Source organism: Dunckerocampus dactyliophorus, chromosome 9 (assembly GCF_027744805.1).
Source record: "Dunckerocampus dactyliophorus isolate RoL2022-P2 chromosome 9, RoL_Ddac_1.1, whole genome shotgun sequence".
Taxonomy (NCBI): Eukaryota; Metazoa; Chordata; class Actinopteri; order Syngnathiformes; family Syngnathidae; genus Dunckerocampus; species Dunckerocampus dactyliophorus.
Genome location: NC_072827.1, coordinates 18,287,434 through 18,312,663, shown reverse-complemented (window position 1 = coordinate 18,312,663; position 25,230 = coordinate 18,287,434). Strand labels below are relative to the sequence as shown.

The 25,230-nt window shown below is 41.1% G+C and overlaps 4 protein-coding genes across 4 annotated transcripts; 2 read left to right on the top strand and 2 right to left on the bottom strand.

Annotated features, from left to right (window-relative positions):
- The first annotated feature begins 1,645 nt into the window (after nucleotides 1-1,645).
- Nucleotides 1,646-2,787, top strand: LOC129187741 (trace amine-associated receptor 13c-like). Its single transcript, XM_054787387.1, has 2 exons — nucleotides 1,646-1,818; nucleotides 1,971-2,787. The coding sequence occupies exons 1-2, from the start codon at nucleotides 1,646-1,648 to the stop codon at nucleotides 2,785-2,787; spliced, it is 990 nt and encodes a 329-aa protein (XP_054643362.1).
- A 3,275-nt stretch (nucleotides 2,788-6,062) lies between these two features.
- LOC129187733 (trace amine-associated receptor 13c-like) lies at nucleotides 6,063-7,240 on the top strand. Its single transcript, XM_054787361.1, has 2 exons — nucleotides 6,063-6,238; nucleotides 6,430-7,240. Exons 1-2 carry the CDS (start codon nucleotides 6,063-6,065, stop codon nucleotides 7,238-7,240), a joined length of 987 nt encoding a protein of 328 aa, XP_054643336.1.
- Nucleotides 7,241-12,748: 5,508 nt separating this feature from the next.
- LOC129187326 (trace amine-associated receptor 1-like) lies at nucleotides 12,749-17,114 on the bottom strand. Its single transcript, XM_054786438.1, has 5 exons — nucleotides 17,084-17,114; nucleotides 16,674-16,683; nucleotides 15,777-15,839; nucleotides 13,737-13,850; nucleotides 12,749-13,565 (listed from the first exon to the last, which is right to left on the bottom strand). The coding sequence occupies exons 1-5, from the start codon at nucleotides 17,112-17,114 to the stop codon at nucleotides 12,749-12,751; spliced, it is 1,035 nt and encodes a 344-aa protein (XP_054642413.1).
- A 1,264-nt stretch (nucleotides 17,115-18,378) lies between these two features.
- Nucleotides 18,379-19,534, bottom strand: LOC129187323 (trace amine-associated receptor 13c-like). Its single transcript, XM_054786417.1, has 2 exons — nucleotides 19,359-19,534; nucleotides 18,379-19,204 (listed from the first exon to the last, which is right to left on the bottom strand). Exons 1-2 carry the CDS (start codon nucleotides 19,532-19,534, stop codon nucleotides 18,379-18,381), a joined length of 1,002 nt encoding a protein of 333 aa, XP_054642392.1.
- Between the last annotated feature and the right edge of the window lie 5,696 nt (nucleotides 19,535-25,230).

Below are 25,230 nucleotides of genomic sequence, written 5' to 3'. Positions count from 1 at the left end.
CAACCCAATTCAAGACTAATCCTCTGATTCCGTAACTTTCTAATTTTGTTGTTAAAATATTGTGATTAATTGTATCGAAGGCTTTGTCAAATCCATAAATACTTCAGCTGCACATCTTCTGTGGTCTATAGCAGGAGTAATTTCCTCCGTGATTTCGATCAGTGCCATAGAAGTTGAAATGTTAGCTCTGTATCCGTATTGATTACCTGCTAGTAATTCTTTCTCATTAATAAATTTGTCCAACCTGTTATTACATAGCTTCTCGATCATTTTTGAAAATTGAGGGAAACTGGTCGATAGTTTGTAAATTGATATTTATCTCCATTTTTGAAAATTGGAACCACTTTAGCTATTTTCATTTTGCTGGGAAATTTTCCGTATGATTCCAATCGTTAAAATTTTTTTTTTGTAAAAATCGCTGAATTTGCACATTTCCTGATCAAATAGAGGGCAGAAAGCTAAGATGAGGCCACCATTAGCAATAGCTTCATGCGCAAGCCCAGCCTACCATCTGAGGGAATACTTTTTGTCTAGTTTAGTTCAGAAATGTTAAAATTGAGGAAAGGAAATGGCATACTGGAAACAATTTTTGCTGGCCAATACAGACGAATGACTAAATTGGTATACTTGGTATACTGTTTTCAAGAAAATAAATATCAAATTGATCAAAATAAAAATCAAATTAGAACTTCTGTTCGTGATTTTTAATAGCACGAGTTAAGATGGATTTTTGTGTAACAAGTAGACTTTTTTAGTAAAGACTTTTTGGCCTACTTGTAAGATTAATTTGAGCTTATTTCAAGATCAGCGAGTTTCATTTTGCACAACGATGTAATTTCAGTTTCACTTGTTTTAATAATATTTCACTTTTTATTGGTTGCATGAAGTATCTTATTCTGAATACAAGTATTTTCAGTTTAAAGGTCTTGTTTATTTGTAGCTATAGAAATCTTAATTTAGGATTTTTCATCAAGTAAAATTAACTAGCTGCATAGACAGATCGTTTCACTAGTTTTAAGTATTTTTTCCTAATATCTATTCTTTTTATCTTACATTTGGCTCGCCCTTTTTTGCATTTAAGATGGTTTAGGCTTATGTCAAGATCTGTCAATGTATTTTAAACGATACCCCTTTAGCTAAAAATAATTAAAATCTTTACAAAAATAACATAAATCAAGGCAGAAGAAAGACAAATGTATTCTGTATAATATACAATATGTAATACATTAATTATCTACTCAGAGATGGGGGTAGTAGCCAACAAAACAACTGTACTCATTTTCGAGTTTTGTTACTTTACAACCATTTAACTCAGGAAAAAGATATGTGATGTTACACATATCGGTATCGGTTGATATCGAATCGGAAATTGAGAGTCAGACAGTATCGGCATGTCAGTTATCTGCAAAAAAGCCACTATCGGACATCCCTATGTAATATTCATAAAACTGGTGATAGGCTACAATGTTCATCATGACATCATACCTTCTTCAACGTTGAAAAACTTTGACCCAATGAGGTTTGCTTGGGGGAGGTACAAGTGATTGGGCGAAACCTCTTGAAGACATGCATGAGATGTACCAGAGAGAAGTTTACATGGAAAGCTGTCAGAGCTCCAGCTTCTCATCTTGTCTTCTTCCTGATGATGGAGACGGACGACCAGTCGGAGTTTTGCTTTCCACAACTCATCAACATCTCCTGCAGAAAGCTCACATGCCGCTGGTGTGAAGATGTTCTTTTGACTGTTCTGCTGTCCATCATCTGCATCTTCACTGTGGTTCTCAACCTGCTGGTCATCATCTCAATCTCCCACTTCAGGCATACATTTCTATTCTGGCATTGTCCAACATGTTTGTGAATGCATCCTCAGTCTACGTTGTCGCCCGTGTCTTTTCACCAAACTTTGTTCTTTAGTCTCTTTAGTCCACTAAGGACAAATGTTGTCTTCTTTATGTCTTCTTTGTCTCCAGGCAGCTCCACACTCCCACCAACCTCCTCCTCCTCTCTCTCTCTGTCTCTGATTTTCTGGTGGGTCTCCTGGTGTGGCCTGGTGAGATCTACTTGAGAACATCCTGCTGGACTCTTGGTGATGTGATGTGCTTCTTACATAACTACGTGTCCTTCATAGTCACATTTGTCTCATTAGGAAACATGGTGCTGATATCAGCTGACCGTTATGTTGCTATTTGTGATCCTCTGCATTATAACACCAAAGTGACTGTGAAAAGAGTTCAACTTTGTGTTTGTCTCTGTTGGTTCTTTGCTCTCCTCTACAGCAGCGTAATGTTGAAAGATGAGCTGACGCATCCTGGAAGGTATATTTCCTGCTACGGAGAATGTGTTATTGGTGTTGAAGATTATGCAAGATTTGTTGACCTTGTTGTGACCTTCCTACTCCCTCTCAGCATCATCATCACACTGTACATGAGAGTGTTTGTGGTTGCTGTGTCTCAGGCGCGAGCCATGCGTTCTCATGTTACATCAGTCAAACTACAACATTCAGTCAAAGGAAGAGCAAAGAAATCAGAGCTGAAGGCAGCCAGGACTCTTGGTGTCCTTGTCCTTGTCTTCCTCATGTGTTTCTGCCCTTTTTACATAGTCAATCTCACGGGTGACAACAAAATTATGTATTCAGTTGCTAAATATGTTCTTTATTTATTTGGTTTAAACTCGTGTTTAAACCCTTTGATCTATGCCTTGTTTTATCCCTGGTTTAGAAGAGCTGTTAGACACGTTGTCACTCTGCACATACTGCAGCCCGGCTCCTGTCAGACCAACATTATTTAGAGTAGAAGATTGAAAACCAGCTTCCTTTTCTGTGTGAAACTCAGAAATGAAAGTCAGAAAGTGCTAAAATTTCTATTCCCCTTAAGAGAGTGGAGGTTATGCATCTTTTACACTGTCAGCTGTTACCCATACTGGACATTAACTCAAAAAAGTGTGTAAACGCAGGAAATGAAGTGGTGTGAAAAAGTGTTTGCCTCCCTTCCTGATTTCTTTTTTTGTCACACTGAAATGTTTCAAATAATCAAACAAATTTTTACAGTAGTCAATGACAGCACAAGTGAACACAAAATGTTGTTTTTAAATGAAACTTTTTATGATTAAGGGAGAACAAAATTCCAAACCTACATGGCCCTGTGTGAAAAGGTAATTGAGGCCCAACCAGTTATTAGTTTTAGGGGGCAATCAGTTTTTCACACAGGGTCATAAAGGTTAGGATTTTTTTTCTCCCCATCCATCTTCTATGCCGCTTATCCTCATTAGGGTCACGGGGGCATGCTGGAGCCTATCCCAGCGGACTTTGGGCGACAGGCGGGGTACACCCTGGACTGGTCGCCAGCCAATGGCAGGGCACATATAGACAAACAACCATTCACTCTTACATTCATACCTATGGACAATTTAGAGTCACCAATTAACCTAACATGCATGTTTTTGGAATGTGGGAGGAAACCGGAGTACCCGGAGAAAACCCACGCACGCACGGGGAGAACATGCAAACTCCACACAGAAATGCCCAATGGAGAATCGAACCCAAGTCTTCCCGATCTCCAGACTGTGACTGTGCGGTCAACATGCTAACCATAAGACCACCGTGCGGCCCAATTGTGTTGTCATTGACTAATATTTAAATTTGTTTGATGATCTGAAACATTTAAGTGTAACAAAAATGCAAAAAAAAAAGAAATCAAGAAGGGGGCAAATACTTTTCCACACCACTGCATACTCAAAGAATGAACAGCCTGCATGTCAGCTTATCGGTGACGCAGTGTATCATGTTATTAGTATTAACATTTCAATGTATTCTTGTTACATTCTGCCTTTATCTCGTTTTTAAACTTTTGCTGTTACGCCTGCGAGCCTCAAATGACCCTGGGCTGCACTTTGGAAACCCCTGTTGTAGGGAGCGCATTCTGACCCACGTTTGCAGACAACACAACGTTAGTGAGCCTTACCCAGGATAACAAAGACCTGGCCTACAGAGAGGAACCAAAACACCCGGAGTCTGTACTACAAATGAAGTTTAACTTATCCATGATGTCTTCTTTGTTTTCCGGTTTTACCAATTTAAAACATTGAGGGTGTGGGATAAGCGGTACAGTCGTTCTCGAGTGAGGGAAGGTTTGAGCGTGAGGTCGACAGGCGGATCGGCGCAGCGTCTGCAGTAATGTGGTCACGGTGCCAGACCGGTCGGTCCATGTTCCCACCCTCACCTATGGTCATGAGCTTTGGGTCGTGACCAAAAGAACGGGACCGCGGATACAAGCGTCAGAAATGAGTTCCCCCATAGGGTGGCTGGACTCACCCTAAGACAGGGGTTGGCAAACTTTTTCACTCGCGGGCCGCATTGAGTTGACAAAATTGTCAGGGGGGCCAGACTACATATTTGATACATGCACACTATTTTACGCTTATAATTCCAACAGTCCACCTGGAATTATACTGTAGTGTCATACAATCTGCTATACGTATGTGCTTGTGTCCCTTTTTTCAGGAGCACTTTAAACATCAAATAACAATTGAATTTTACAGTTTTTTTACTGAATAAGACACCCGGAATGTACATGAATAAAGGATCATGACCATATCGGTTTGTATGATATTTAAAGTTAGTTGGTAGACGTGCATTTGACAAGACAGCTCTGTAAACGGCTTGTGTTGCGTCGGTCACTGCCTGCGTATTTTTCTTCGCCCGCTTTGCTTCTAATTTGGCTGGTGATATAAAGTCAGTTGGAGAACGTTGCTTGTAGTACTGAACGCGGTGCTCTTGAGAAAAAAAAAAATACAGTAACCCAGGCGGACAGATTATTTCCCTGTTTGCCATCACTGGATGTTTGCATGAATCACCAACTTCACACAGATCATTAAAAAAACCTACAAATTATTTTCTGTAAGTGGCTATTTTACTTTTGTGAGCAAAAACGTAATTTGAATCTCAATTTTGAGGCTCGTTTTCAAATAAACAATAAATATAGCAAGTTCTGACGTCAATTTCAGACTTAAAATAATGTACAGGTTTAAGCCCCACCCACCAACCACACCCACTTCAGTTTTATGTCACACCCACTCTGAGTACAGATACGGATACCGATCATTTTGATGTGTGAACAGATGTCAATCTCTGGCCACCTCACGATTCGATGCAAGTTATTATTTGCTTTATGCATAATTTTAGCTGTTTGAAAGTTTACCAGATCAGCAAATGTTAATAATTTAGTGTTTGGGAATAAAGCGTTTGTATCTTCTCTGTAAGCGACTTTTTTTCTAATATCTGTGAGTGAGCTGTGGTCGACAGCAGCTGCTGTGGGAATGTTCACTGCAAATGTGTTGTCCGCTTGTTAATAAGTGACTGAAGTGCATGGACGATGTGAGTCTATCCTTGACAAAAACAGGATCATTACTCTATAAACTCACTTGTTTAGTCACATAACGATGTACAACGCCTTTTCTCTGTCCTTTCTTCATTTTGGAACTGCAGCTACTCAGCTGCGTTTTTTTCTTTTTGTTTTTTTTCCGAGCCAACGCAACGACATCTTGTTCGAACACGTATTGCAGATGCAAATCGGAACGAGAAAGTCTGTTTAGAAGTCTATTTTGTTATCCCTATTTTATGTGATTTAAAGTTTTTGTTTGCAGCATTTATATTTGTTTTCCTTTGTTCCACCATTTGTAGAATCTGTTAAGAATTATGTATGACAAATAGACAAAGTGAGCTTTTCATTTCTGGGCAAACTGTTCCATTCAGAAACAAAAAAAAGTATAATTAAAAGTGTTTTAAAAAGGAGTTTGATAATTTTGTTGTGGACTGGGGGGGGGGCATCAACACATCATGCCATGAATAGCAATGTTTAATATTCATAAAAATGTTGATAGGCTACAATGTTCATCATGACATCATACCTTCTTCAACGTTGAAAAACTTTGACCCAATAAGGTTTGCTTGGGGGATCTCCAAGGGGTTGGACGAAGGCTTTTGAAAACATAAATGAGATGTGTAAGGAGAGAAGTTGAGATGGAAAGCTGTCAGAGCTTCAGCTTCTCATCACGTCTTCTTCCTGATGATGGAGACGGAGGACCAATCAGAGCTCTGCTTTCCACAACTCATCAACATCTCCTGCAGGAAGCCCTCATCTCATCGGCCTGAAGATGTTCTTTTGACTGTTCTGCTGTACATCATCTGCATCTTCACTGTGGTTCTCAACCTGCTGGTCATCATCTCAATCTCCCACTTCAGGCACATATTCTTTTTCAAGGTTCACAGCAACATTTTCTTGATGTAGCATGTTGCATGACATTTATATTCTGGAGTTGTGCAACATGTTTATCAATGCGCCCTCACTCTAATGTCTTCGTTGATTTGTTTTGTACACCTCTTTAGTCCACTTAGGACATTTGTTGCCTTCTTAATTTCTTCTTTATTTCCAGGCAGCTCCACACTCCCACCAACCTGCTCCTCCTCTCTCTCGCTGTCTCTGACTTTCTGGTGGGCCTCCTGGTGTGGCCTGGTGAGATCTACTTGAGAACATCCTGCTGGACTCTTGGTGATGTTCTGTGCTTGTCATATAACTATGTGTCCTTCACAGTGACATGCGCCTCGGTAGGAAACATGGTGCTGATATCAGCTGACCGTTATGTTGCTATTTGTGATCCTCTGCATTATAACACCAAAGTGACTGTGAAAAGAATTCAACTTTGTGTTTGTCTCTGTTGGTTCTTTGCTCTCCTCCTGTGTAGCATCATTTTGAAGGATCAACTGGCTCATCCGGAAAAGTGTAGCTCTTGCTATGGAGAGTGTGTCGTTACTGTTGACTTTGAAGAGGGGATTCTTGACCTTGTCGTGGTTTTCATCCTTCCTCTCAGCATCATCATCACACTGTACATGAGAGTGTTTGTGGTTGCTGTGTCTCAGGCGCGAGCCATGCGTTCTCATGTTACATCAGTCAAGCTACAACATTCAGTCACTGGAAGAGCAAAGAAATCAGAGTTGAAGGCAGCCAGGACTCTTGGTGTCCTTGTCCTTGTCTTCCTCATGTGTTTCTGTCCATTTTACATTGTTTCCCTTGCAAGTTCAACCTTTTCTTCATCTGCAAAGTACAGTCAGTATTTGTTTGACGTCAACTCCTTTTTAAACCCTTTGATATATGCCTTGTTTTATCCCTGGTTTAGAAAAGCTGTTAGACATGCTGTCACTCTGCACATACTGCAGCCTGGCTCCTGTGGGGAAAACATACTGTAGACAAAAAAGCGGACAATGCCGTTTTTTTCCTAAACTGGCATGTTTCGTACAGTTTACAGGCAACTGTTTTTTTTTTAAATGCTTCATTTTTCAAATGCTTCTACATGAATTTTAGGAGCATTGAGGTTGTGCATCTGTCCTCTTCTGTACATATTGTAAACATGTTCATAAAAATTGGCAATAAATAAAGGTGGACTGAAGATATTCCTCTGGTCTGTCCTTTTTAACTGGATCCATATACCTAATATAGGTTTTCTACTATATCAGAAAAATGAGGTCATTTACTGGCAAAAACAAGAGAAATGTGAGAGCATTGTTAAACTGTGCCGCAGTAATTTTTACAGAAAACAAATAACTGAAATTGACATTATTGTTATAACAGGCGTCCATATCAACAGAGTGCAATATGTTCATACTGTAAACATTCCACAAATAAACCTAACGTAAAATAAAATGGTGGTATTGTGTGACACAAACATACATACTGTAGATAATAATTTGACTGCTGAGAAAACCCCTGATTTTTAAAGTAGGGTGTCGCTTATCTCTTGCTCAACATGCACACAAGACAATAGCTTTTCTTGACAGACATACAGGGAGCATCAAGGCCCGTATATTTGTGAATACGGTATGTTTAACCGGCACATTTACAACACAAGTGCTTGGCAATACAATGAAAGAGTGTTGTGATTCCTGCTAAGAAAGAGAAAGCAGCAATGATGAATTGTTGTTGAGCCATAATCAGTTGCCCCAGCACGTCTCCTCCAACAATATTTAGCAAAATTGACGAGCTGGCATGAACGTCAAGGCCTTCAGGGAGTGCAGCTCATTTGTGCTTCACTGAATGGCTGACAGCTAGCGCCCCAGATGCTAACATGGGGAGCCAGCCGACTTCAGTGCCGTCAGAGCGGACAGGGACATAAGAGCTGATGAAAAGCGCAAAGGAGGTGGGCTTGCACTGTATGTGAACAAACTATGGTGTCATCCTGGCCATGGGAACATTAAAATGTCCATCTATACAGCATTTTTGTAAAAAATCGTTTTTCATGTGTGGGTTTTCTCCGGGTACTCCGGCTTCCTCCCACATTCCAAAAACATGCATGTTAGGTTAATTGGGGACACTTAAATTGCCCATAGGTATGAATGTGAGTGTGAATGGTTGTTTGTCTATATGTGCCCTGCGATTGGCTGGCGACCAGTCCAGGGTGTACCCCGCCTGTCGCCCGAAGTCAGCTGGGATAGGCTCCAGCATGCCCCCGTGACCTAATGAGGAGAAGCGGTATAGAAAATGGATGGATGGATGGGAAAAAAGTTGATACCGATATCTACCGACATCCCCTCACTCCTGACATGGCCTCTACCATTGGCACCGGTAGCTGTCACTCCCAACAGTGTCAATGCTGTTGTCTAGGACACCAAGGGCCTCTGCTTGGCTAAACCTCATGTCAACCAGAGGCCCAGGGAGGGAGTGTTCTCGCCTTAAACAATAACCACTGTCAGTCCACATCGATTAGTTAAGAGACACACTGATCAAAGCAATGTGATCCACATTCCTTGCAAGAACACAGCGTCCAGTTCAACTCTAGCTAATCTTAAACATACAGTAGATATTAAGATATTTCACTAATAAATAATTTTTAATCAATAATTTTATTTCCTTTTACAATCTTGATTTTGATGTTTTTAACTGAGACATGGCTCGACAAAAACACAATGCTGTCCTGATTGAGCCTCGTGCTCCGCATTTCAACTTTGTATCTGAAACACAACAAAACCAAAGGGGTGGGGGTGTTTGTGCCATATTCAGGAACAATATACTCATCCAAAAAGTGTCATTTGGGCTTTTTTTTCCTCTTTTGAGTGTGTGTTAATGGTGTTAAAACAGACTTCCATACTTTATATTACCATTTACAAACCACCACAGATTTGTTTTATTGACAATTTAACTGAATTACTTTCAGTTGTGTGCACTGATTTTGACTGTTTGGTCATTACAAGGGACGTCAATGTACATGTGGATGTAGCTAATGACAGGCATGCTAAGGAACTCACTGATGTCCTGGAAATGCTTGGTCTAACTCAGCATGTGACTGAACCTACCCACAGCAGAGGACACACTAAATGTGAATGCTGGGGATGTTGCTTTGTCTGATCACTTGTGTTTTCTTTGACCTGTCTGTTACACCCAAACCTGCAGACTCTTCAGTGAAGACTCATTAATGACAGCACAGGGACGCACTTTATGGCAAGGATTAGGTTTGAAAACACTCCGTGTTCTAACGTTGATGATCTGTTGAGCTCTTATACATCAAGTGTTGCTGCTGTCAAGGTTAGAATGGTTAAAAGTAAGAAAAGGAGAAAAGAAAGGAAGAGAAAAGAAGAGTCTGTCACGGCACTGAAAAGGGAGTGCCGAGGAGCCGAACAGAAATGGCGCAAGTCAAAACTCCTGGTTCATGATGAGGTTAACAAAGAAAAGCTACATGCTTTCAAACAAACCTTGCGTGGAACAAGGGAGAGTTGTGCTGCCTGAATTAAGGTGCTGCCTTGATGAGTTACCCACGAGATTTCTAAAGACTGCGCTGAGCAGTTTGCTACCACAACTCACTCATCTAGTTACCATCTAACTTCTGACTGGAACTTTTCCAAAGGCCCTTAAAACTGCTGTCATGAAGTCTCTTCTGAAGAAGAGCAGTCTTGATGCTACGGTACCGATCAACTATCGGCCCATATGAAACCTGCCATTCTTGGGAAATGTCTTAGAAAAGGTTGTATACCAGGAGCTTACTGACTTTCTCCTCTCTAACAATGTGTTTGATATTTTCCAATTTTCCACCATAGCACTGGGACAGCTCTGAACAAGGTGACAGATGAACAAAGATGCACAAAGTCTCACTTTTAGTTCTGCTAGACCTGAGCGCTGCCTTTGATACAGTTGACCATGTGATCTTACTACAGAGGTCAAAAAACTGTGTGGGAATCTCTGGTGCTGCTCAAAACTGGTTCAAGTCCTATCTGGAGGACAGGAAGTATTTTGTTGGAATTGGTCACTGTGTATCAGACGAAATGGCTATGACGTGTGCGGTTACCAAGGGGTCAATCCTGGGACCCTTATTGTTCAATCTGTACATGCTTCCTTTAGGCCAGCTAATACGCAGCTGCAATGTGTCCTACCACAGCTATGCAGACGACACTCAGATCTACGTGTCACTGACATGGTCCTGAACATGCGCCTGCAGATTGACTTTGTCACTGCATCAAACAGATCCGAGTGCCAAACAATTTTCTCCAGCTAAACTCAGACAAAACTGAAATCATTGTCTTTGGCCCCCAGAAAATTTGTCAGTCACCTTCAGACACTTTCTCTAAAACCTAATCATTAGAAATCTAGGGGGAATAATGGACTCAGATCTGAACTTTAACAGCCACATTAAATCAATAATATCATCAGCCTTGTACCACATAGAAACATTACCAAAATCAGTGTCTAAAACAGATTTGGAGAGACTAATCCATGCCTTTGTCTCAAGCAGGCTAGACTACTGTAGCAGCCTTCTCAGCAGGCTCTCTAAAAGAGCTGTAAAACAGCTGCAGTATATCCAGAATGTTCTGACTAGAACCAGGAAATATGAGCATATCAGTCCAGTACTCAGGTCTCTGCACTGGCTGCCTGTCGCTCAGAGAATAGACTTTGAAACAGCTCTGCTTGTGTACGAGTCTTTTCCTGACATGCGGAGCGTGACATAATTTACATACATCATTTACAGTTGAATGGGTTTTATGTCCCTTTTCCACTTTGGAGGTTATAGGTTAACACTATCACTTTTTATGTTGTTAAAAGTACGTCATATTGTCATGCTTAAGTGGGAAGTTATTCTATTTTATTTGACTGAAGTGTCATTTTTCTCAAGAGGTTGTTTTCAGGAGGTACGTCTCTCCGAATTACTACCACCACTCAACTATTTTCTATTGCGTTTGTCCTCATTCGGGTCGCAGTTGAGCTGGAGCCTATCCAAGCTGACTTTTTTCCACCAGCCGGTCCACCAGCAGGACACATACACACATACCTATGTTTAATTTATAGTTTCCAATAGTGGCCGTGCCGATATTTGGAATTGTGACGTACATAGGTCTCGGCCTTTATTTAAATCCGACGTGCCGATATCAAGAAATCAATGCAAAACTGGATTATTTCAGTTCAGATGCAGCTACGCCTCTCTCTCTCTCTCCCTCCTGCCGGCTGCGACTTCTGTCTCCAGCATTACTCCACCCACGGCGCCATCTGATTGGTCAAGCAAGCCACAGCACGCTTTAGTGTGCAAAGGGGGAAGTTTTCTCGTGTGGAGAATGTCCCGAGAGCAAACACACACTTCAAGGGAAACGCAGAAAACTGTCTTGAACTTGTAACAAACATGCCAGTGCTCGACATCTCACAACTACTACTACCATTGCAGTGAGCAGCAGAATAATATAAGAGCGGCGTTAACATTGTAGCCCCGCCCGACATGTCTGTGAATTATTTGAAAGTAGGCTGCTGATAATGTTGGCAGTAAAGTAATCCGTGATTGTAAAAGCATGTTTGTGATTGAGAGCGAGAACGTGTAAAAAACTTAATGCACTTGATTTATTGGAAGGAAGCACACCAAGGTGGAGGCTGGTTGTTGTACCATCACATTAATTCGCCGGTGTGTCTCTAAAGGCTCAGCAGACGATATATTAGCAATGGGGAGAATGCATGTAATGTGGAGAATAGTGTGTGTTTGCGTGAATGTCACAAGTTTTTATTTAACGTTACAAGAGTTGCTGCTGAGCTTGTTAACTCCCTCTACGTTTTATTTTGTTTGACCTCCAAACAAAGATAAGTTACTGTATATATCAATGTTACTTCATTTACTGTGGAAACAATTCAGGGAGCTATTTATTTCAGTTTTTATCCAACTTCTAAGAGATGCTATTGAGTCTAGGAACTCCACGTTCTTGTGGAGCTTTTTTTCTATTTGTTTGTTTAAATAAACATGTTTTAGGCAATTGAACAAAGTTAAGTGTTTGTATTATTCAACATCTATACGCCGATTTTTACACTTTTACTGCAAATGAATATCAGCTCCAAATATTGATTATCGGCCTCCTTAACTACTAACAATCGGTATCAGTCCTGAAAAACCTTTATCAGTACATACACATATATGTTTTTGTGATGTGGGAGGAAGCCGGAGTGCCCGGAGAAAACCCACACAGGCAAGTGGAGAACATGAAAACTACAACGACGTGTTCCAGGAGTTGAACCCTAGACCTCCTGATTGTGAGGCTGACATGCTAGCCACTAGGTATAATCATGCAAAGTCATCTTAATAGCATTCTTAAAATAACACACCTTTGCACAGTACAGTATGACGGTATAAAAGGTTACATAACTCCAGCCCAAATGCTTCCATACCTCATTGAAATTTTAGTAACACATCCACTCTGCTTGATGACTGAAGATAACAGAAAAAAAGCATTCCTTTCATGCTACATTATGCTGTCCCCACAGGAGCCAGGCTGCAGTATGTGCAGAGTGACAATGTGTCTAACAGCTCTTCTAAACCAGGGATAAAACAAGGCATACAGTAACGGGTTTAAACAGGAGTTTAACTCATATAAATAAGAAGCATATTTTGCAAACAAAGACATTATTTTCTTGTCATGTGCAAGAGAAAGACTGTAAAATGGACAGAGACACATGAGGAAGACAAGGACAAGGACACCAAGAGTCCTGGCTGCCTTTAGCTCTGATTTCTTTGCTCTTCCTTTGACTGAATGTTGTAGTTTGACTGATGTAACATGAGAACGCATGGTTTGCGCCTGAGACACAGCAACCACAAACACTCTCATGTAGAGAGTGATGATGATGCTGAGAGGAAGGACGAAAGTCACAACAAGGTCAAAAATTCCTCCTTCAAAGTCAATACCGATGACACATTCTCCATAGCAGGAATAATACTTTCCAGGATGAGCCAGCTGATCCTTCACAATGATGCTACACAGGAGGAGAGCAAAGAACCAACAGAGACAAACACAAAGTTGAACTCTTTTCACAGTCACTTTAGTGTTATAATGCAGAGGATCACAAATAGCAACATAACGGTCAGCTGATATCAGCACCATGTTTCCTACGGAGACAGATGTCAGTGTGACAGTCATGTAGACCCACAGACAACAGAGAACATCACCAAGAGTCCAGCAAGATGTTCTCATGTAGATCTCAACTGGTATCACCAGGAGGCCCACCAGAACATCTGAGACAGCGAGAGAGAGGAGCAGGTGGTTGGTGGGAGTGTGGAGCTGCCTGGAGACAAAGAAGAAATAAAGAAGGCAACATATGTCCTCAGTGGACTAAAGAGGTGTAGAATACACGTTATGGTAAGGACACATGAACACACATGTAGTGTAAACATCATGCAGCACACGACATAAGGAAACTTGTGAGCCTCATGTGAGCCTTGAAAATAATATGTACCTGAAATGGGAGATTGAGATGATAACCAGCAGGTTGAGAACCACAGTGAAGATGCAGATGATGGACAGCAGAACGCTCAAAAAAACATCTTTAGACCAATGAGATACGGGCTTCCTGCAGGAGATGTTGATGAGTTGTGGAAAGCAGAACTCTGATTTGTCTTCCGTCTCCATCATCAGGAAAAGAAGCTGCAGCTCCGCTTTCCGTCTAAAGCTCTCTATTATACATCTGGTTTACCTTCAAGAGCCTTCATCCAACCCCTTGTACCTCCCCCAAGCTAACCTTATTGGGTCAAAGTTTCTCAAAGGTGAAGGGTGATGTCATGATGGACATTGTAGACATTGTAGCCAAACAACAGGCCCTGGTGTTTTGATGGTGCTTCACCGCAAGATAATCCAACTTTTTAACCATGCAAACACTTTTTTCTACACTTTTTACACATTTATTTTTAGTTTTTGCTGTTCCCGTATGGAACTGTTTGACGCAGAGTCAAATTCTCACACTTTGTCTATTTGTCTTATACGCACTTCTTAGCAAATTCAACAAATAGGGGAACGAATGAACACAAATACGGTGATCCACTTTTTTGTATCCTTCTACTTATAAAAAAACCCCATAAATTCCACGTCCCAATTTATGAAATATATGCAGTATACAAGGGGTCTCAAACTCAATTCCCTGGGGGCCACTGGAGATACAGCCTGGTGAAGGTTGGGCCGCATCAAGTATTGGGAGTAGCTTATCTTACCCCTTATCTGACAGATATCTTATCTTGTCTTCCAGTGGCTAACAATCAATGTTAGCAATGTTAGTTGCTAGAATCCCGTATACTAGAATCCAGGTTTATACTGCTTATTTTGTTTATTTTGCACAGAACAGGAAGTCATTATGTGCAAAAAAGCTGTGTAACTAGACAGTTTTGTTGTCGTTTCACCCTGCTTAGGGAGAACGAGGAAGTCGACAATACTACGTCAACATATATGGAACCATTTTTCATTAAACTGACCCCTTCTGGGTCTTAAATTTTATGTTGCGAAAAGCACTTTCTCACCTACAACACAACGTCAGCCTGCAGCTGTTTTTTCCTTCAAATATACAGTATATAACTTAGCATATAATAGTAGGCTATATAACTTCTTAGCATAGCTACATTCTTTTATTTTTCAAGTACAAATTTAAAGATTTTTACTACCTTTTCAAGATATCTAAAAAGGAAAAATGAAGACTACAGTCGTCCCTCGACACTTCCTGTTTTGGTTTTCGCAGCTTCACTCTATCACGTTTTTTCAAAAATATATATAAATACATAAATCATGCAGTTTTGTGGTTGAATACAGCCTATTATTTGTTAAACGAGGGAAAGGCTTCTTGAGACGTCATCTGTACTTCTGTGAAGAAGGTGTCGGACGTTTCGCTCCTCATCCGAAGAGCTTCGTCAGCGAACTAACAAGTGCTGGTAGCCTAGGCCTTAAATACAGTAAAAGTGGGCGGAATTGGTGTGCCAACACCCTCCTCTTATTGGTTACTTACACTAAGACTGGGAGGAGTTGTGGTCTAATCCTCTCCTGCCATTAGCACCTCCGATCAAAGGGATCTAAGGCCTAGGCTACCAGCACGTTTTAGTTCGCTGACGAAGCTCTTTGGATGAGGAGCGAAACGTCCGACACATTCTTCACAGAAGTACAGATGACGTCTCAAGAAGCCTTTCCCTCGTTGGACAACTCCTGTACGACTGAAAGCCTACACATACCCTATTATAATTAGCATTTTTAAGCAATTTTTTTTTTACCCCTAAATTATTGCATTTTCAAACATTAAAATGGCTAAATGAACTAAAATACAAACATAAAGCATTCAAATGCAGACGATGATGTGTAGTACTCTACACTGGTCACTAGGTGTCAGCAATGTTACTGTAATGCTCAGTGAGACACACGAGCCAGAACAGCACGCTTTTATTGCAGGTTTGAATTATTTCACTATAACCCCTAATAAAAATAGCTAATTAAAACACAAGCCACCATTGCAGCCGTTACTCACGCAAACCTGAAACTCAACTCTGAACCCCCAGCGTCACTTCTTGTCTGCCCCAACACAGCTTCCCTAGGGAAAACATTTACGGTAATGCACATGATCATGAAATGGCTTATTTACTCGTATTATGCCTACTATATTGGGCAATACAAGTGTAAAGGTGACTATAGAGGTGTTATTTAATGTGCAGAGGGCTTTAATAATGATAAAAAACAGATCATAAAGATCATAAACAGGTTTTCTATGCTACGAAAATATTGACTTAATAATTAAGAAACTCAGTTATCACAGTCGGATGTGGAGCCAATTAACTGGATTACTGTATACAATATTAAAAAAAAGATAAATATAATACGACAATTAAAACAATTTTTTGTAAAGTAACAGGTTTGTACTTTTTAGGCTTTTTATGTTAAACATGCAAACTGCTTGTGTTTTGGGCCTGCAGTTGCCACCGTGCAAGGAGAAGACCGAAACATTTAAAAAACAAAGCAATAAACAACAGCTGAACAACCGCCGCCGGCACGAGAAATTACAACTGTGTAAGACTGGCTTACCGACTCTTTCTCCAGCTCCATCTACCATTCGCATTACAGCCTACTTGCGGATAGGTTACCAGCTAATGGAAGTCGAATCTACTGTATACCTAAAATGAACCTAATTTAACTTCTTTGTCACTGGCACTGTACACAGAACACATAATGGACATAAAGTACAGTCACACTAACTTCCGTACAGTGATTAAATAAAACTGTCATAAAAAGAGAACAACATTTATCCCTGTCGTTTATTGGAAAGAGTTCGTGCATTATAGCGATGTAATTTATCTTATTTATTATGTATTGTGTAAAACTAAGACATGAATAACATCAAATTAAAAGCACAAAATGAATGCCGACCCACCATCCACCAGTTCAAGTTCCAGCCAAGTTTTTCCAGAGAGATGATTACATCGCTGTTTGACGTGTGTGCTAAAAGGCAGTGTGCTAGCATGAATTCACTTGAGACAAATGTGTACATTAGCACTCAATAAGTCATCAAAACTTACCTTTATGCATTCCCACATAGTATCAGCATTTGAGACCAAATATCAGGTGAAAGAAAAATGGTAAAAATACAGTAGTAGTCTATCTGAGATAAAGTTAGCACACGCACAATGGACATGTGTCAAGTGAAACGGATGTAACAGAGAGAATCCGGACACTTTTCATAAAATAAAATGAAATAATGGAAATTATTTTTTCTTTCTGTGTGGCCCGGTACGCCGCGGCCTGGGGGTTAGGGACCATGTCCTGGGGTATCACCTCCCCTACCTGGATGAAGGCATTGGACCGGTCTTCTCATGTCGTCTCTGTTTTGACATCTGCAGGGCTGCACCTTCCATGTTAGTTGTTTTTTCCCTGTGCCATTACACATTTTAGGCTGTGTTTGAACTTTTATAACAAAGCCTCTCCAGCTGGGCTCTCCTTTTTATCATTAAGCTAGTTGCTTTTGAGTTGTCATCCACTCTTTAGTACTGAAACCCAAATATTTCGACTCTCACCAGTCTCAGAGGCTGTTGGTATATTTTGTTGCCTTCATTGCAATCACCACTACAGTAAGACATTCTTGATATGGCTTTATTCAAGTATACAACCACATGCTCTTTTCTCTGAACACAAGTCCGTCCTCTTATTAGGTACCCAGAAACATGCATAGGAACCAAATGCCGAAACTATAGTGCAAGAAGGAATAAATAAGATAAATACTAAATAAAAGAAAGTGATTATTAAAAACAATAATACTGTGGCGCATACATAAAAAATGCTGCATAACAATTTACTCTTCCTACTCAAATAATAGCAAAGACCAAATTAAAGGTTACATTGCTTTACAGGTGTGCGTTTTGCTTTGCAGCAGTTGAACTATTCAATGCCCCCTGCGTCTGAAAACAGTACTATGCTTATATATTTTATTACTTATTTATTCATGTGTGGACTATATGAATATGTTTTATAGGTTGAGTTAATATAGAGTTTTCCATGCGTTATAAGAGCATAATTGAATTCATATGAATGAGATTACGTATAACTGTATAACTATAAACATTTTTATACCTCTCCAGCATAGTTACGTATTTCTTCGTAATTTCATACCACGCTTTACTTGCCTATATCACACTACACTATTCATCACCCTTTACATTCTAAATGCTGTTTGGTTGCTTTATACACTACACTGCATATACAGTACGTGTGATGTAATGTGCTATACGTGCTATGCTGCTACACAGGGAGCTGCTCAGCTGTTTTTCATTGTTCTGCAATAATGACAATAAAGTCTATTCTGATTCTAACAAAATAGTGCGGCCTCAGGTAATGTTCCAAAAGACACACCAGAGTTACGAATCTTCCATCTGAACGCTGCCAGACTTTATTGTCATATAAAAGAAACACACATCCGATCTGATCCACTACTGACATGAAGAGGAGATATTAACAACATTGATGTTCTGAGTGTTCATGTAAATGTGAATACGTTAAATAACAGTCAAGCACGATCTGCTCTCATGCTCACATGATCACAATTTAAGATCAAGCGAAAGCAAGGCAGACAAAAGGAAGAATATTTAACTAGTCTGCAGTATGTTTCTCCCGGAGGAGCCAGGCTGCAGTATGTGCAGAGTGAGTATGTGTTCAACAGCTCTTCTAAACCAGGGATAAAACAGGGCATATATCAGCGGGTTCAAACAGGAGTTAAGATAGTACACATTAAGCACATATGTAGCAAATAAGGCACTTAACAAGCTGTCACCTGCAAGAGTGACAATGTAATAAGGGCAGAAACACATGAGGAAGACAAGGACAAGGACACCAAGAGTCCTGGCTGCCTTCAGCTCTGATTTCTTTGCTCTGACGGTGACTGAATGTTGTAGTTTGACTGATGTAACATGAGAACGCATGGCTCGCGCCTGAGACACGGCGACTACAAACACTCTCATGTACAGCGTGATGATGATGCTGAGAGGAAGGATGAAGCTCACAACAAGGTCAACAACTCCTGCATAATAGTCAATAACAATAACACACTCCCCGTGACATGATTTATACTTTCCAGGATGCGTCAGATCATCTTTCAAAATTGCACTGCTGTAGAGGAGAGCAAAGAACCAACAGAGACAAACACAAAGTTGAATTCTTTTCACAGTCACTTTGGTGTTATAATGCAGAGGATCACAAATAGCAACATAACGGTCAGCTGATATCAGCACCATGTTTCCTACGGAGGCAGATGTCACTATGAAGGATGAGAAATTATACAAAGAACATACAACATCACCGAGAGTCCAGCAGGATGTTCTCAAGTAGATCTCACCAGGCCACAGGAAGAAGCCCACCAGTAGGTCAGAGACAGCGAGAGAGAGGAGGAGGAGATTGGTGGGAGTGTGAAGCTTCCTGGAGACAAAGAATAGGTAAAGACAAGCTCAAGAAGATCTCGGTAAGACAGTTATACCTAAAGGTCACCACAGAAGACATCAATGAACATAGTCACGTTGTACAAATATTACATAATAACACAACAGTACATCCGAAAACATTGGATATGTGCCTGAAGTGGGAGACTGAGATGATGACCAGCAGGTTGAGAACCACAGTGAAGATGCAGATGATGTACAGCAGAACAGTCAAAAGAACACCTTCAGACCAATGAGATGTGGGCTTCCTGCAAGAGATGTTGCTGATTTGTGGAAAGCAAAGCTCTGATTGGTCCTCCGTCTCCATCATCGGGAAGAAGAGATGAGAAGCTGGAGCTCTGAGAGCTTTCTTCTCGAAGGTCCTCTATTTATCTACACTAATGACTTCATCCCTCCTCTCTGTCAGTGTCTCACTTCCTCATTCTCCTCCCTTCTTTTCCTTTCCTCATCTCTCACCTCATCCTGCCCACTTCCAAGCATGGGGCACACTAAATGGGAGACTTGTCGCACTCAGCAGAGGTCATCTTGTACGGGAATGCCAGTGTTTCATTCATTGTCACCCACTGAGCTGGTCCCGTCAGTGTCAGTCTTAACAGGTATGTCCAAAATATTAGACACTGGGAAACAGAACAGTTCCATGAGGTACGTCCCTCCATCCATCAGTTTCCTTCCGCTTTCGCAGCGTGTCCTAGGTCTGCCCTGGGGCCTCCTCCCAGCTGGGCATGCCTGGAACATCTCGAGCTGATGTGCAGGGTATGTGGATGGACAGTGCCCTCAAAAACCGAAGTACCACCCAATACGGAAAGAGTGAAAATGTGAGTGGAGTCTGCACAACCTGCCACTGCTGCCAGCACACGTCGCAGCAGTTCAGTCACTACTCGCGGTGCGGGCACCAGACGAAAGCAGCAATCAATAGTCTCAATTTTAACATGAAACAAGCTAATCTGTATTGTTATAGAAGATGATGCACATTTGCAAGTATGTAGTATGCGTATGTAGCATTATAATTCAAAAATAGTTATGTTTACATTTAAGGTATCCTCATTATCCCCAACGGGGAAATTTGTTTATTTTGGGTCTGGCATCCCTGCACTAACAGTCAGGAATGTAAAATAGTTAATTGTGTTATTTTATATTTTTCTACATTTTTCTCCCTGTTTTTATATTTTTCTATGTTCATCTTATTGAATTTGCTTTGTTATTTACTCTGTATGTTTAGTTTCTTTAGTTTTTAGTCCGGATGCTTTAAGACTGGCAGGTTAAAAACAATTTTAAAAATCTGCCTGTGAATGTTTTCTTTCGTATAGGTCATTGTATTCTCAGGGCTTTGACTCTATCACAACTGGACTGTTCATGTTAGCTTAAGGCCCTGTCCCACCTTGACGATTTAGGCAGCGCATGCCTGACGTGATCATTTTGATGGCATACGTTGAACTGCCGACATTTTTTTTTTCAATTTTTGGCATATACATAGCGTATTCATAACGAGGTCGACGTAAACATGACGTATTAGTAACTTATATAGAACGTTTCTCTAACTTATAGACAACTTATATCAACAAATGTGTAGCGTGTTGCCGGTGTTCACAATTTATGCCCAACGCCCAACGCCTGTGACACCTTGACGATTTAGCCAGCTTACGCCAACATATGAAAAATTTGGCCAATACGCTGGCGTACGTCGAAAAGTTATGGGTAAGTTTTGTATATGTTAACAGCACGCGGAAGCACACCGGCATATGTCGTAGTACGTCTAAGTCGTCCAACAATTTTGTGCCTGCATAAAACTTTTCGACGTATGTCAACGTATGATTCATACGTCCTGCATCCGCGGGCAATTAGTTATGCGATCGTTGACGCCCGTTCACACACGTTATTTGTAAGTTACGTACAAGTCGTAATACGTCAACATACCTTGAGACAGAACTGTCTTCTTGGCGAGGTTAGATGGAGAGGAGGAGAGGCTGTCATGTTTGTATTTGCAGGTAAGTTTGCAGTTTGACCAGTAGAGGGCACTGTGACACTGGGAATGGAACCAACTTGTTTTGAATTTCCATCGCGGGGGCATGCTGGAGCCTATCCCAGCTGACTTCGGGCGACAGGCGGGGTACACCCTGGACTGGTCGCCAGCCAATGGCAGGGCACATATAGACAAACAACCATTCACACTCACATTCATACCTATGGACAATTTAGAGTCACCAATTAACCTAACATGCATGTTTTTGGAATGTCTATCAACTTTATTAATGCCTAGCGAGTCACAAATCCATGAGTGGTAGCGTATGCAGCCTACACCAGGGGTCTCAGACTCGCGGCCCCCGTCTTAATATGAAAGATTAATATTCGTGTGGCCCGCAAGTTTGATATGAAAGACACTTGACGTGTGCAGAGCTGAACGAACCAATCACGGTGAGGTATATCACTCTCGAGGGCGGGACCTCGGCCGGGCAGCACGTCAACGCCTCACTGCCTTGACTTGTTCGCTCGCTCATTCATTCATTCCTCGGAGACAGAGCGGAGTCAGCGGCTTCACGGCTTCTCCTCTGCCCAGCTGAGTGGAGGAATGAATGAATGAGCGAGCGAGGTCCCGCCCTCGAGAGTGATATACCTCACCGTGATTGGTTTGTTCAGCCGAGGTCCTGCCCTTGAGAGCGATATACCTCACCGTGATTGGTTCGTTCAGCTCCGCACACGACAAGTGTCATTCATATCAAACTTGCGGGCCACACGAATATTACGGTAATCATATTAAGACGGGGGCCGTGAGTCTGAGATTCCTGGTGTAGGCTGCATACGCTACCACTCATGGACTTGTGACTCGCTAGGCATTAATAAAGTTGATAGAAATTCAAAACAAGTTGGTTCCATTCCGTGTCACAGTGCCCTCTACTGGTCAAACTGCAAACTTACCTGCAAATGCAAACACGACAGCCTCTCCTCCTCTACATCTAACCTCGCCAAGAAGACAGTTCTGTCTCAAGGTATGTTGACGTATTACGACTTGTACGTAACTTACAAATAACGTGTGTGAATGGGCCTCAACGATCGCATAACTAATTGCCCGCGGATGCAGGACGTATGAATCATACGTTGACATACAGTACGTGGAAAGGTTTTATGCAGGCACAAAATTTTTGGACAACTTAGACGTACTACGACGTATGCCGGCGTGCTTCCGCGTGCTGTTAACATATACAAAACTTACCCATAACTTTTCGACGTACGCCAGCGTATTGGCCAAATTTTTCATACGTTGGCGTAAGCTGGCTAAATCGTCAAGGTGTGACAGGGCCCTTAGAAGAGATTTCGCCTTTCCGATCAGGCTTCATCAGTTCATGCTCAATGACTAGGTGGGACAGACACTCGGGATCGACTGATAATCGCAATACCAGTGTTGACAATATTGTGATTTTGTCGCTAAATGTGGCGACATTCCAAACCCTCATGACGACATATTAGGCCTGTCACGATAATTGATAAATTGATTAATCGAATGATAAAAAAAAACAAAGTTGATCATTTTGCTGCCTCAATAAATTAACATGTGCATGTTTGCCTGTTTGTTTCTGTCGTCTCTCTATTCCACACAGGCTTGATGACAAGAAGGTTCCCTCAGCATGTGTCTGTGCGCTTTGGTTCTATTGTGAAATGAACGGAGAGAGTTAGCCCTCTTCTCATTCACCCTCTTTGTCCTCCAGTGCACTAGTGAGTGGATACACAGGCAGTGCTAGCAGTTAGCAAGAAGGCACAAAAGCCATGAGATGACTAAGATGAATGCCACAGTGTGGAGGTGCAGTAGAGCCTTCGTCCCGGCAGTCAGTTTGTTTATTTAATTGATTATGTTCTTTGTTTGTTTCATTTATTTAAAAGCTCTTGACATTCCAATGACAATGTTTCTTGAAAAATTGAAGTTTATTGCTTTTGATATGATGTACTCTCATTATTCTGCCATATACAGGACAGGCCAAACGTTTGGACACACACAACACAAGTGATGGTCCCAACCCCATTAACGAGGCAAGAAATTCCACTAAGTAAGCCTGACAAGGCACACCTGTGAAGTGAAAACCATTTCAAGCGACTGTGTCATGAGGCTCATACATAATTCCGCATGTGTTCATTCATAGTTTTGAGAATCTTCAATGTAAATAGTCATGAAAATAAAGAAAACGCATTGAATGATAAGGTGTGTCCAAACTTTTGGCCTGTACTGTACTTAAAGTATTGGAGACTTCTTCGCAGACTTAACAATATTTCCATCCATTAACCACACAATACATTAAAGTTAATCAGTTCCAACTAATCCATGCCTTTGTATAAAATGTACTGGATGTGGTTTCTGCGTGCGTGAGTTAAGTGTGCTGCATCCCCTCGAGGATGTCAGTCAGCACAATGGCGGCATGCTGACTCTCTCTGTGGACTCTTGTTCACACCTGCATGCATTAGTGCACAATGATGACATCAGTCTGCAATCAGAGGTGTGAAGACAACAAGTGAGGCAATCTCCCATCACGCGTGTTAGCACAATGTTTGTCCAAATGGACCTATCCAGCAAAAAACACGCATAAATAATAATACAAATAATTCAATATGCAACCTGCAACTTTAGACAGCTGTATTTAAATTGCATATAGAGATAAAAACAGCGAGTTAATATAGGATTTATGAGTTAAAATCCAAGGCCCGGTTAAGCTCTACTTACAGACTAAATCACCTTGAAAAAGATGGAAGGACTTGAAATTGCTTTTCTTTTTTTTTATATAGTCTCAGATATGTCCTCGTCTTGAGTTAAATAATCTCCTTTCTTGAAGGAGAACTAGAGCTAATCCAGTTCCGGATCAAGACTTCAATTAAACTTGGCCAGAGGCAGGTTTAACTTGAGCACACTTGAAGTAGCCAATGAAAAAGCTGGACACACTTACAAAGACACCTTTTGTTTTGCAACACTTTTCATAAACAAATGTGTGAAAAGATGGCATTTGTGTTATTTTGCTTTATGTATTACATTTGGTGTTTTCTGTATTATGCGTCATTACGAAAATGAATAAATGTTGGTTGAATTGTTATTTTATTGTACTTGTTTTAATTTACAAAGGCACAAGGGGCATTGTTACAATGAGCATTGACATATTGCTGCTGCTTCATTATTTCTCCCCTTCTCTATGATAGACAACTCATCTTGAGTTCATGTTCTTCTTTTAAATATAGTCGTTTGTGCTCTTGGAGCTGTACAGCAAGCTTCTCATGAATGGTCAGCTTTTCCCTCTTCGACTGCTGCCTGGATTGGAGACACAGCCTGCTGTTGCTACGGTTCCTCCAGCATCTGGTTCAAGTTCAGTTCATCTTTTCCTTGAAAAGAATGGCAATATTAGACATATGATTTCCAGAGTTGAGGTCATGACATTTCTAATGAGTGCAAAAATATATATTATTTAATTTATGCTAACCTGCTGGGGAGAATCGTAAATACACTAAAGCAAACGAGTACTGAGATGCTTCCCCACCTGAACTGTTGAGATTATCATCATCTGGGACACCTTCCAACGGTTGCTGGCTTTCAATGATCCCAGTGAACAAGTTTCGTAGGTCATCAGTCTCTGGTCTAACTGGGGTTCCCCCACCTGTCTTGAAATATTCCCTCTACGCAATGGCTGTTGTTTTCTTCAATTGTATTTTCATGTTATTCCAGAGGACCTTTAAAAGGCAAGATTAGAGTATGTGTGTGTGTCACGTGAGACTATGACTAAACGGTGCGTTTTCTGAGCTGTATGCGCCTATCATTTGTTTTTGACTGACTATGTTTGAAAGCCCCCAATTTTGCACATGTAAGTCAATTTATGCTTTCACAAATAACGTGTCTTCTTCGGGTGTTGCAGCCACTTTGTTCGGTGATGCTTGAACACACCATGTGTGACACAGATTGAGACTTATTTGGATGACTTGTGGTTACCATGTTGTCCACACAGTCAGGAGATCGAGAAGATCTGGGCTTGAACCGTTGGG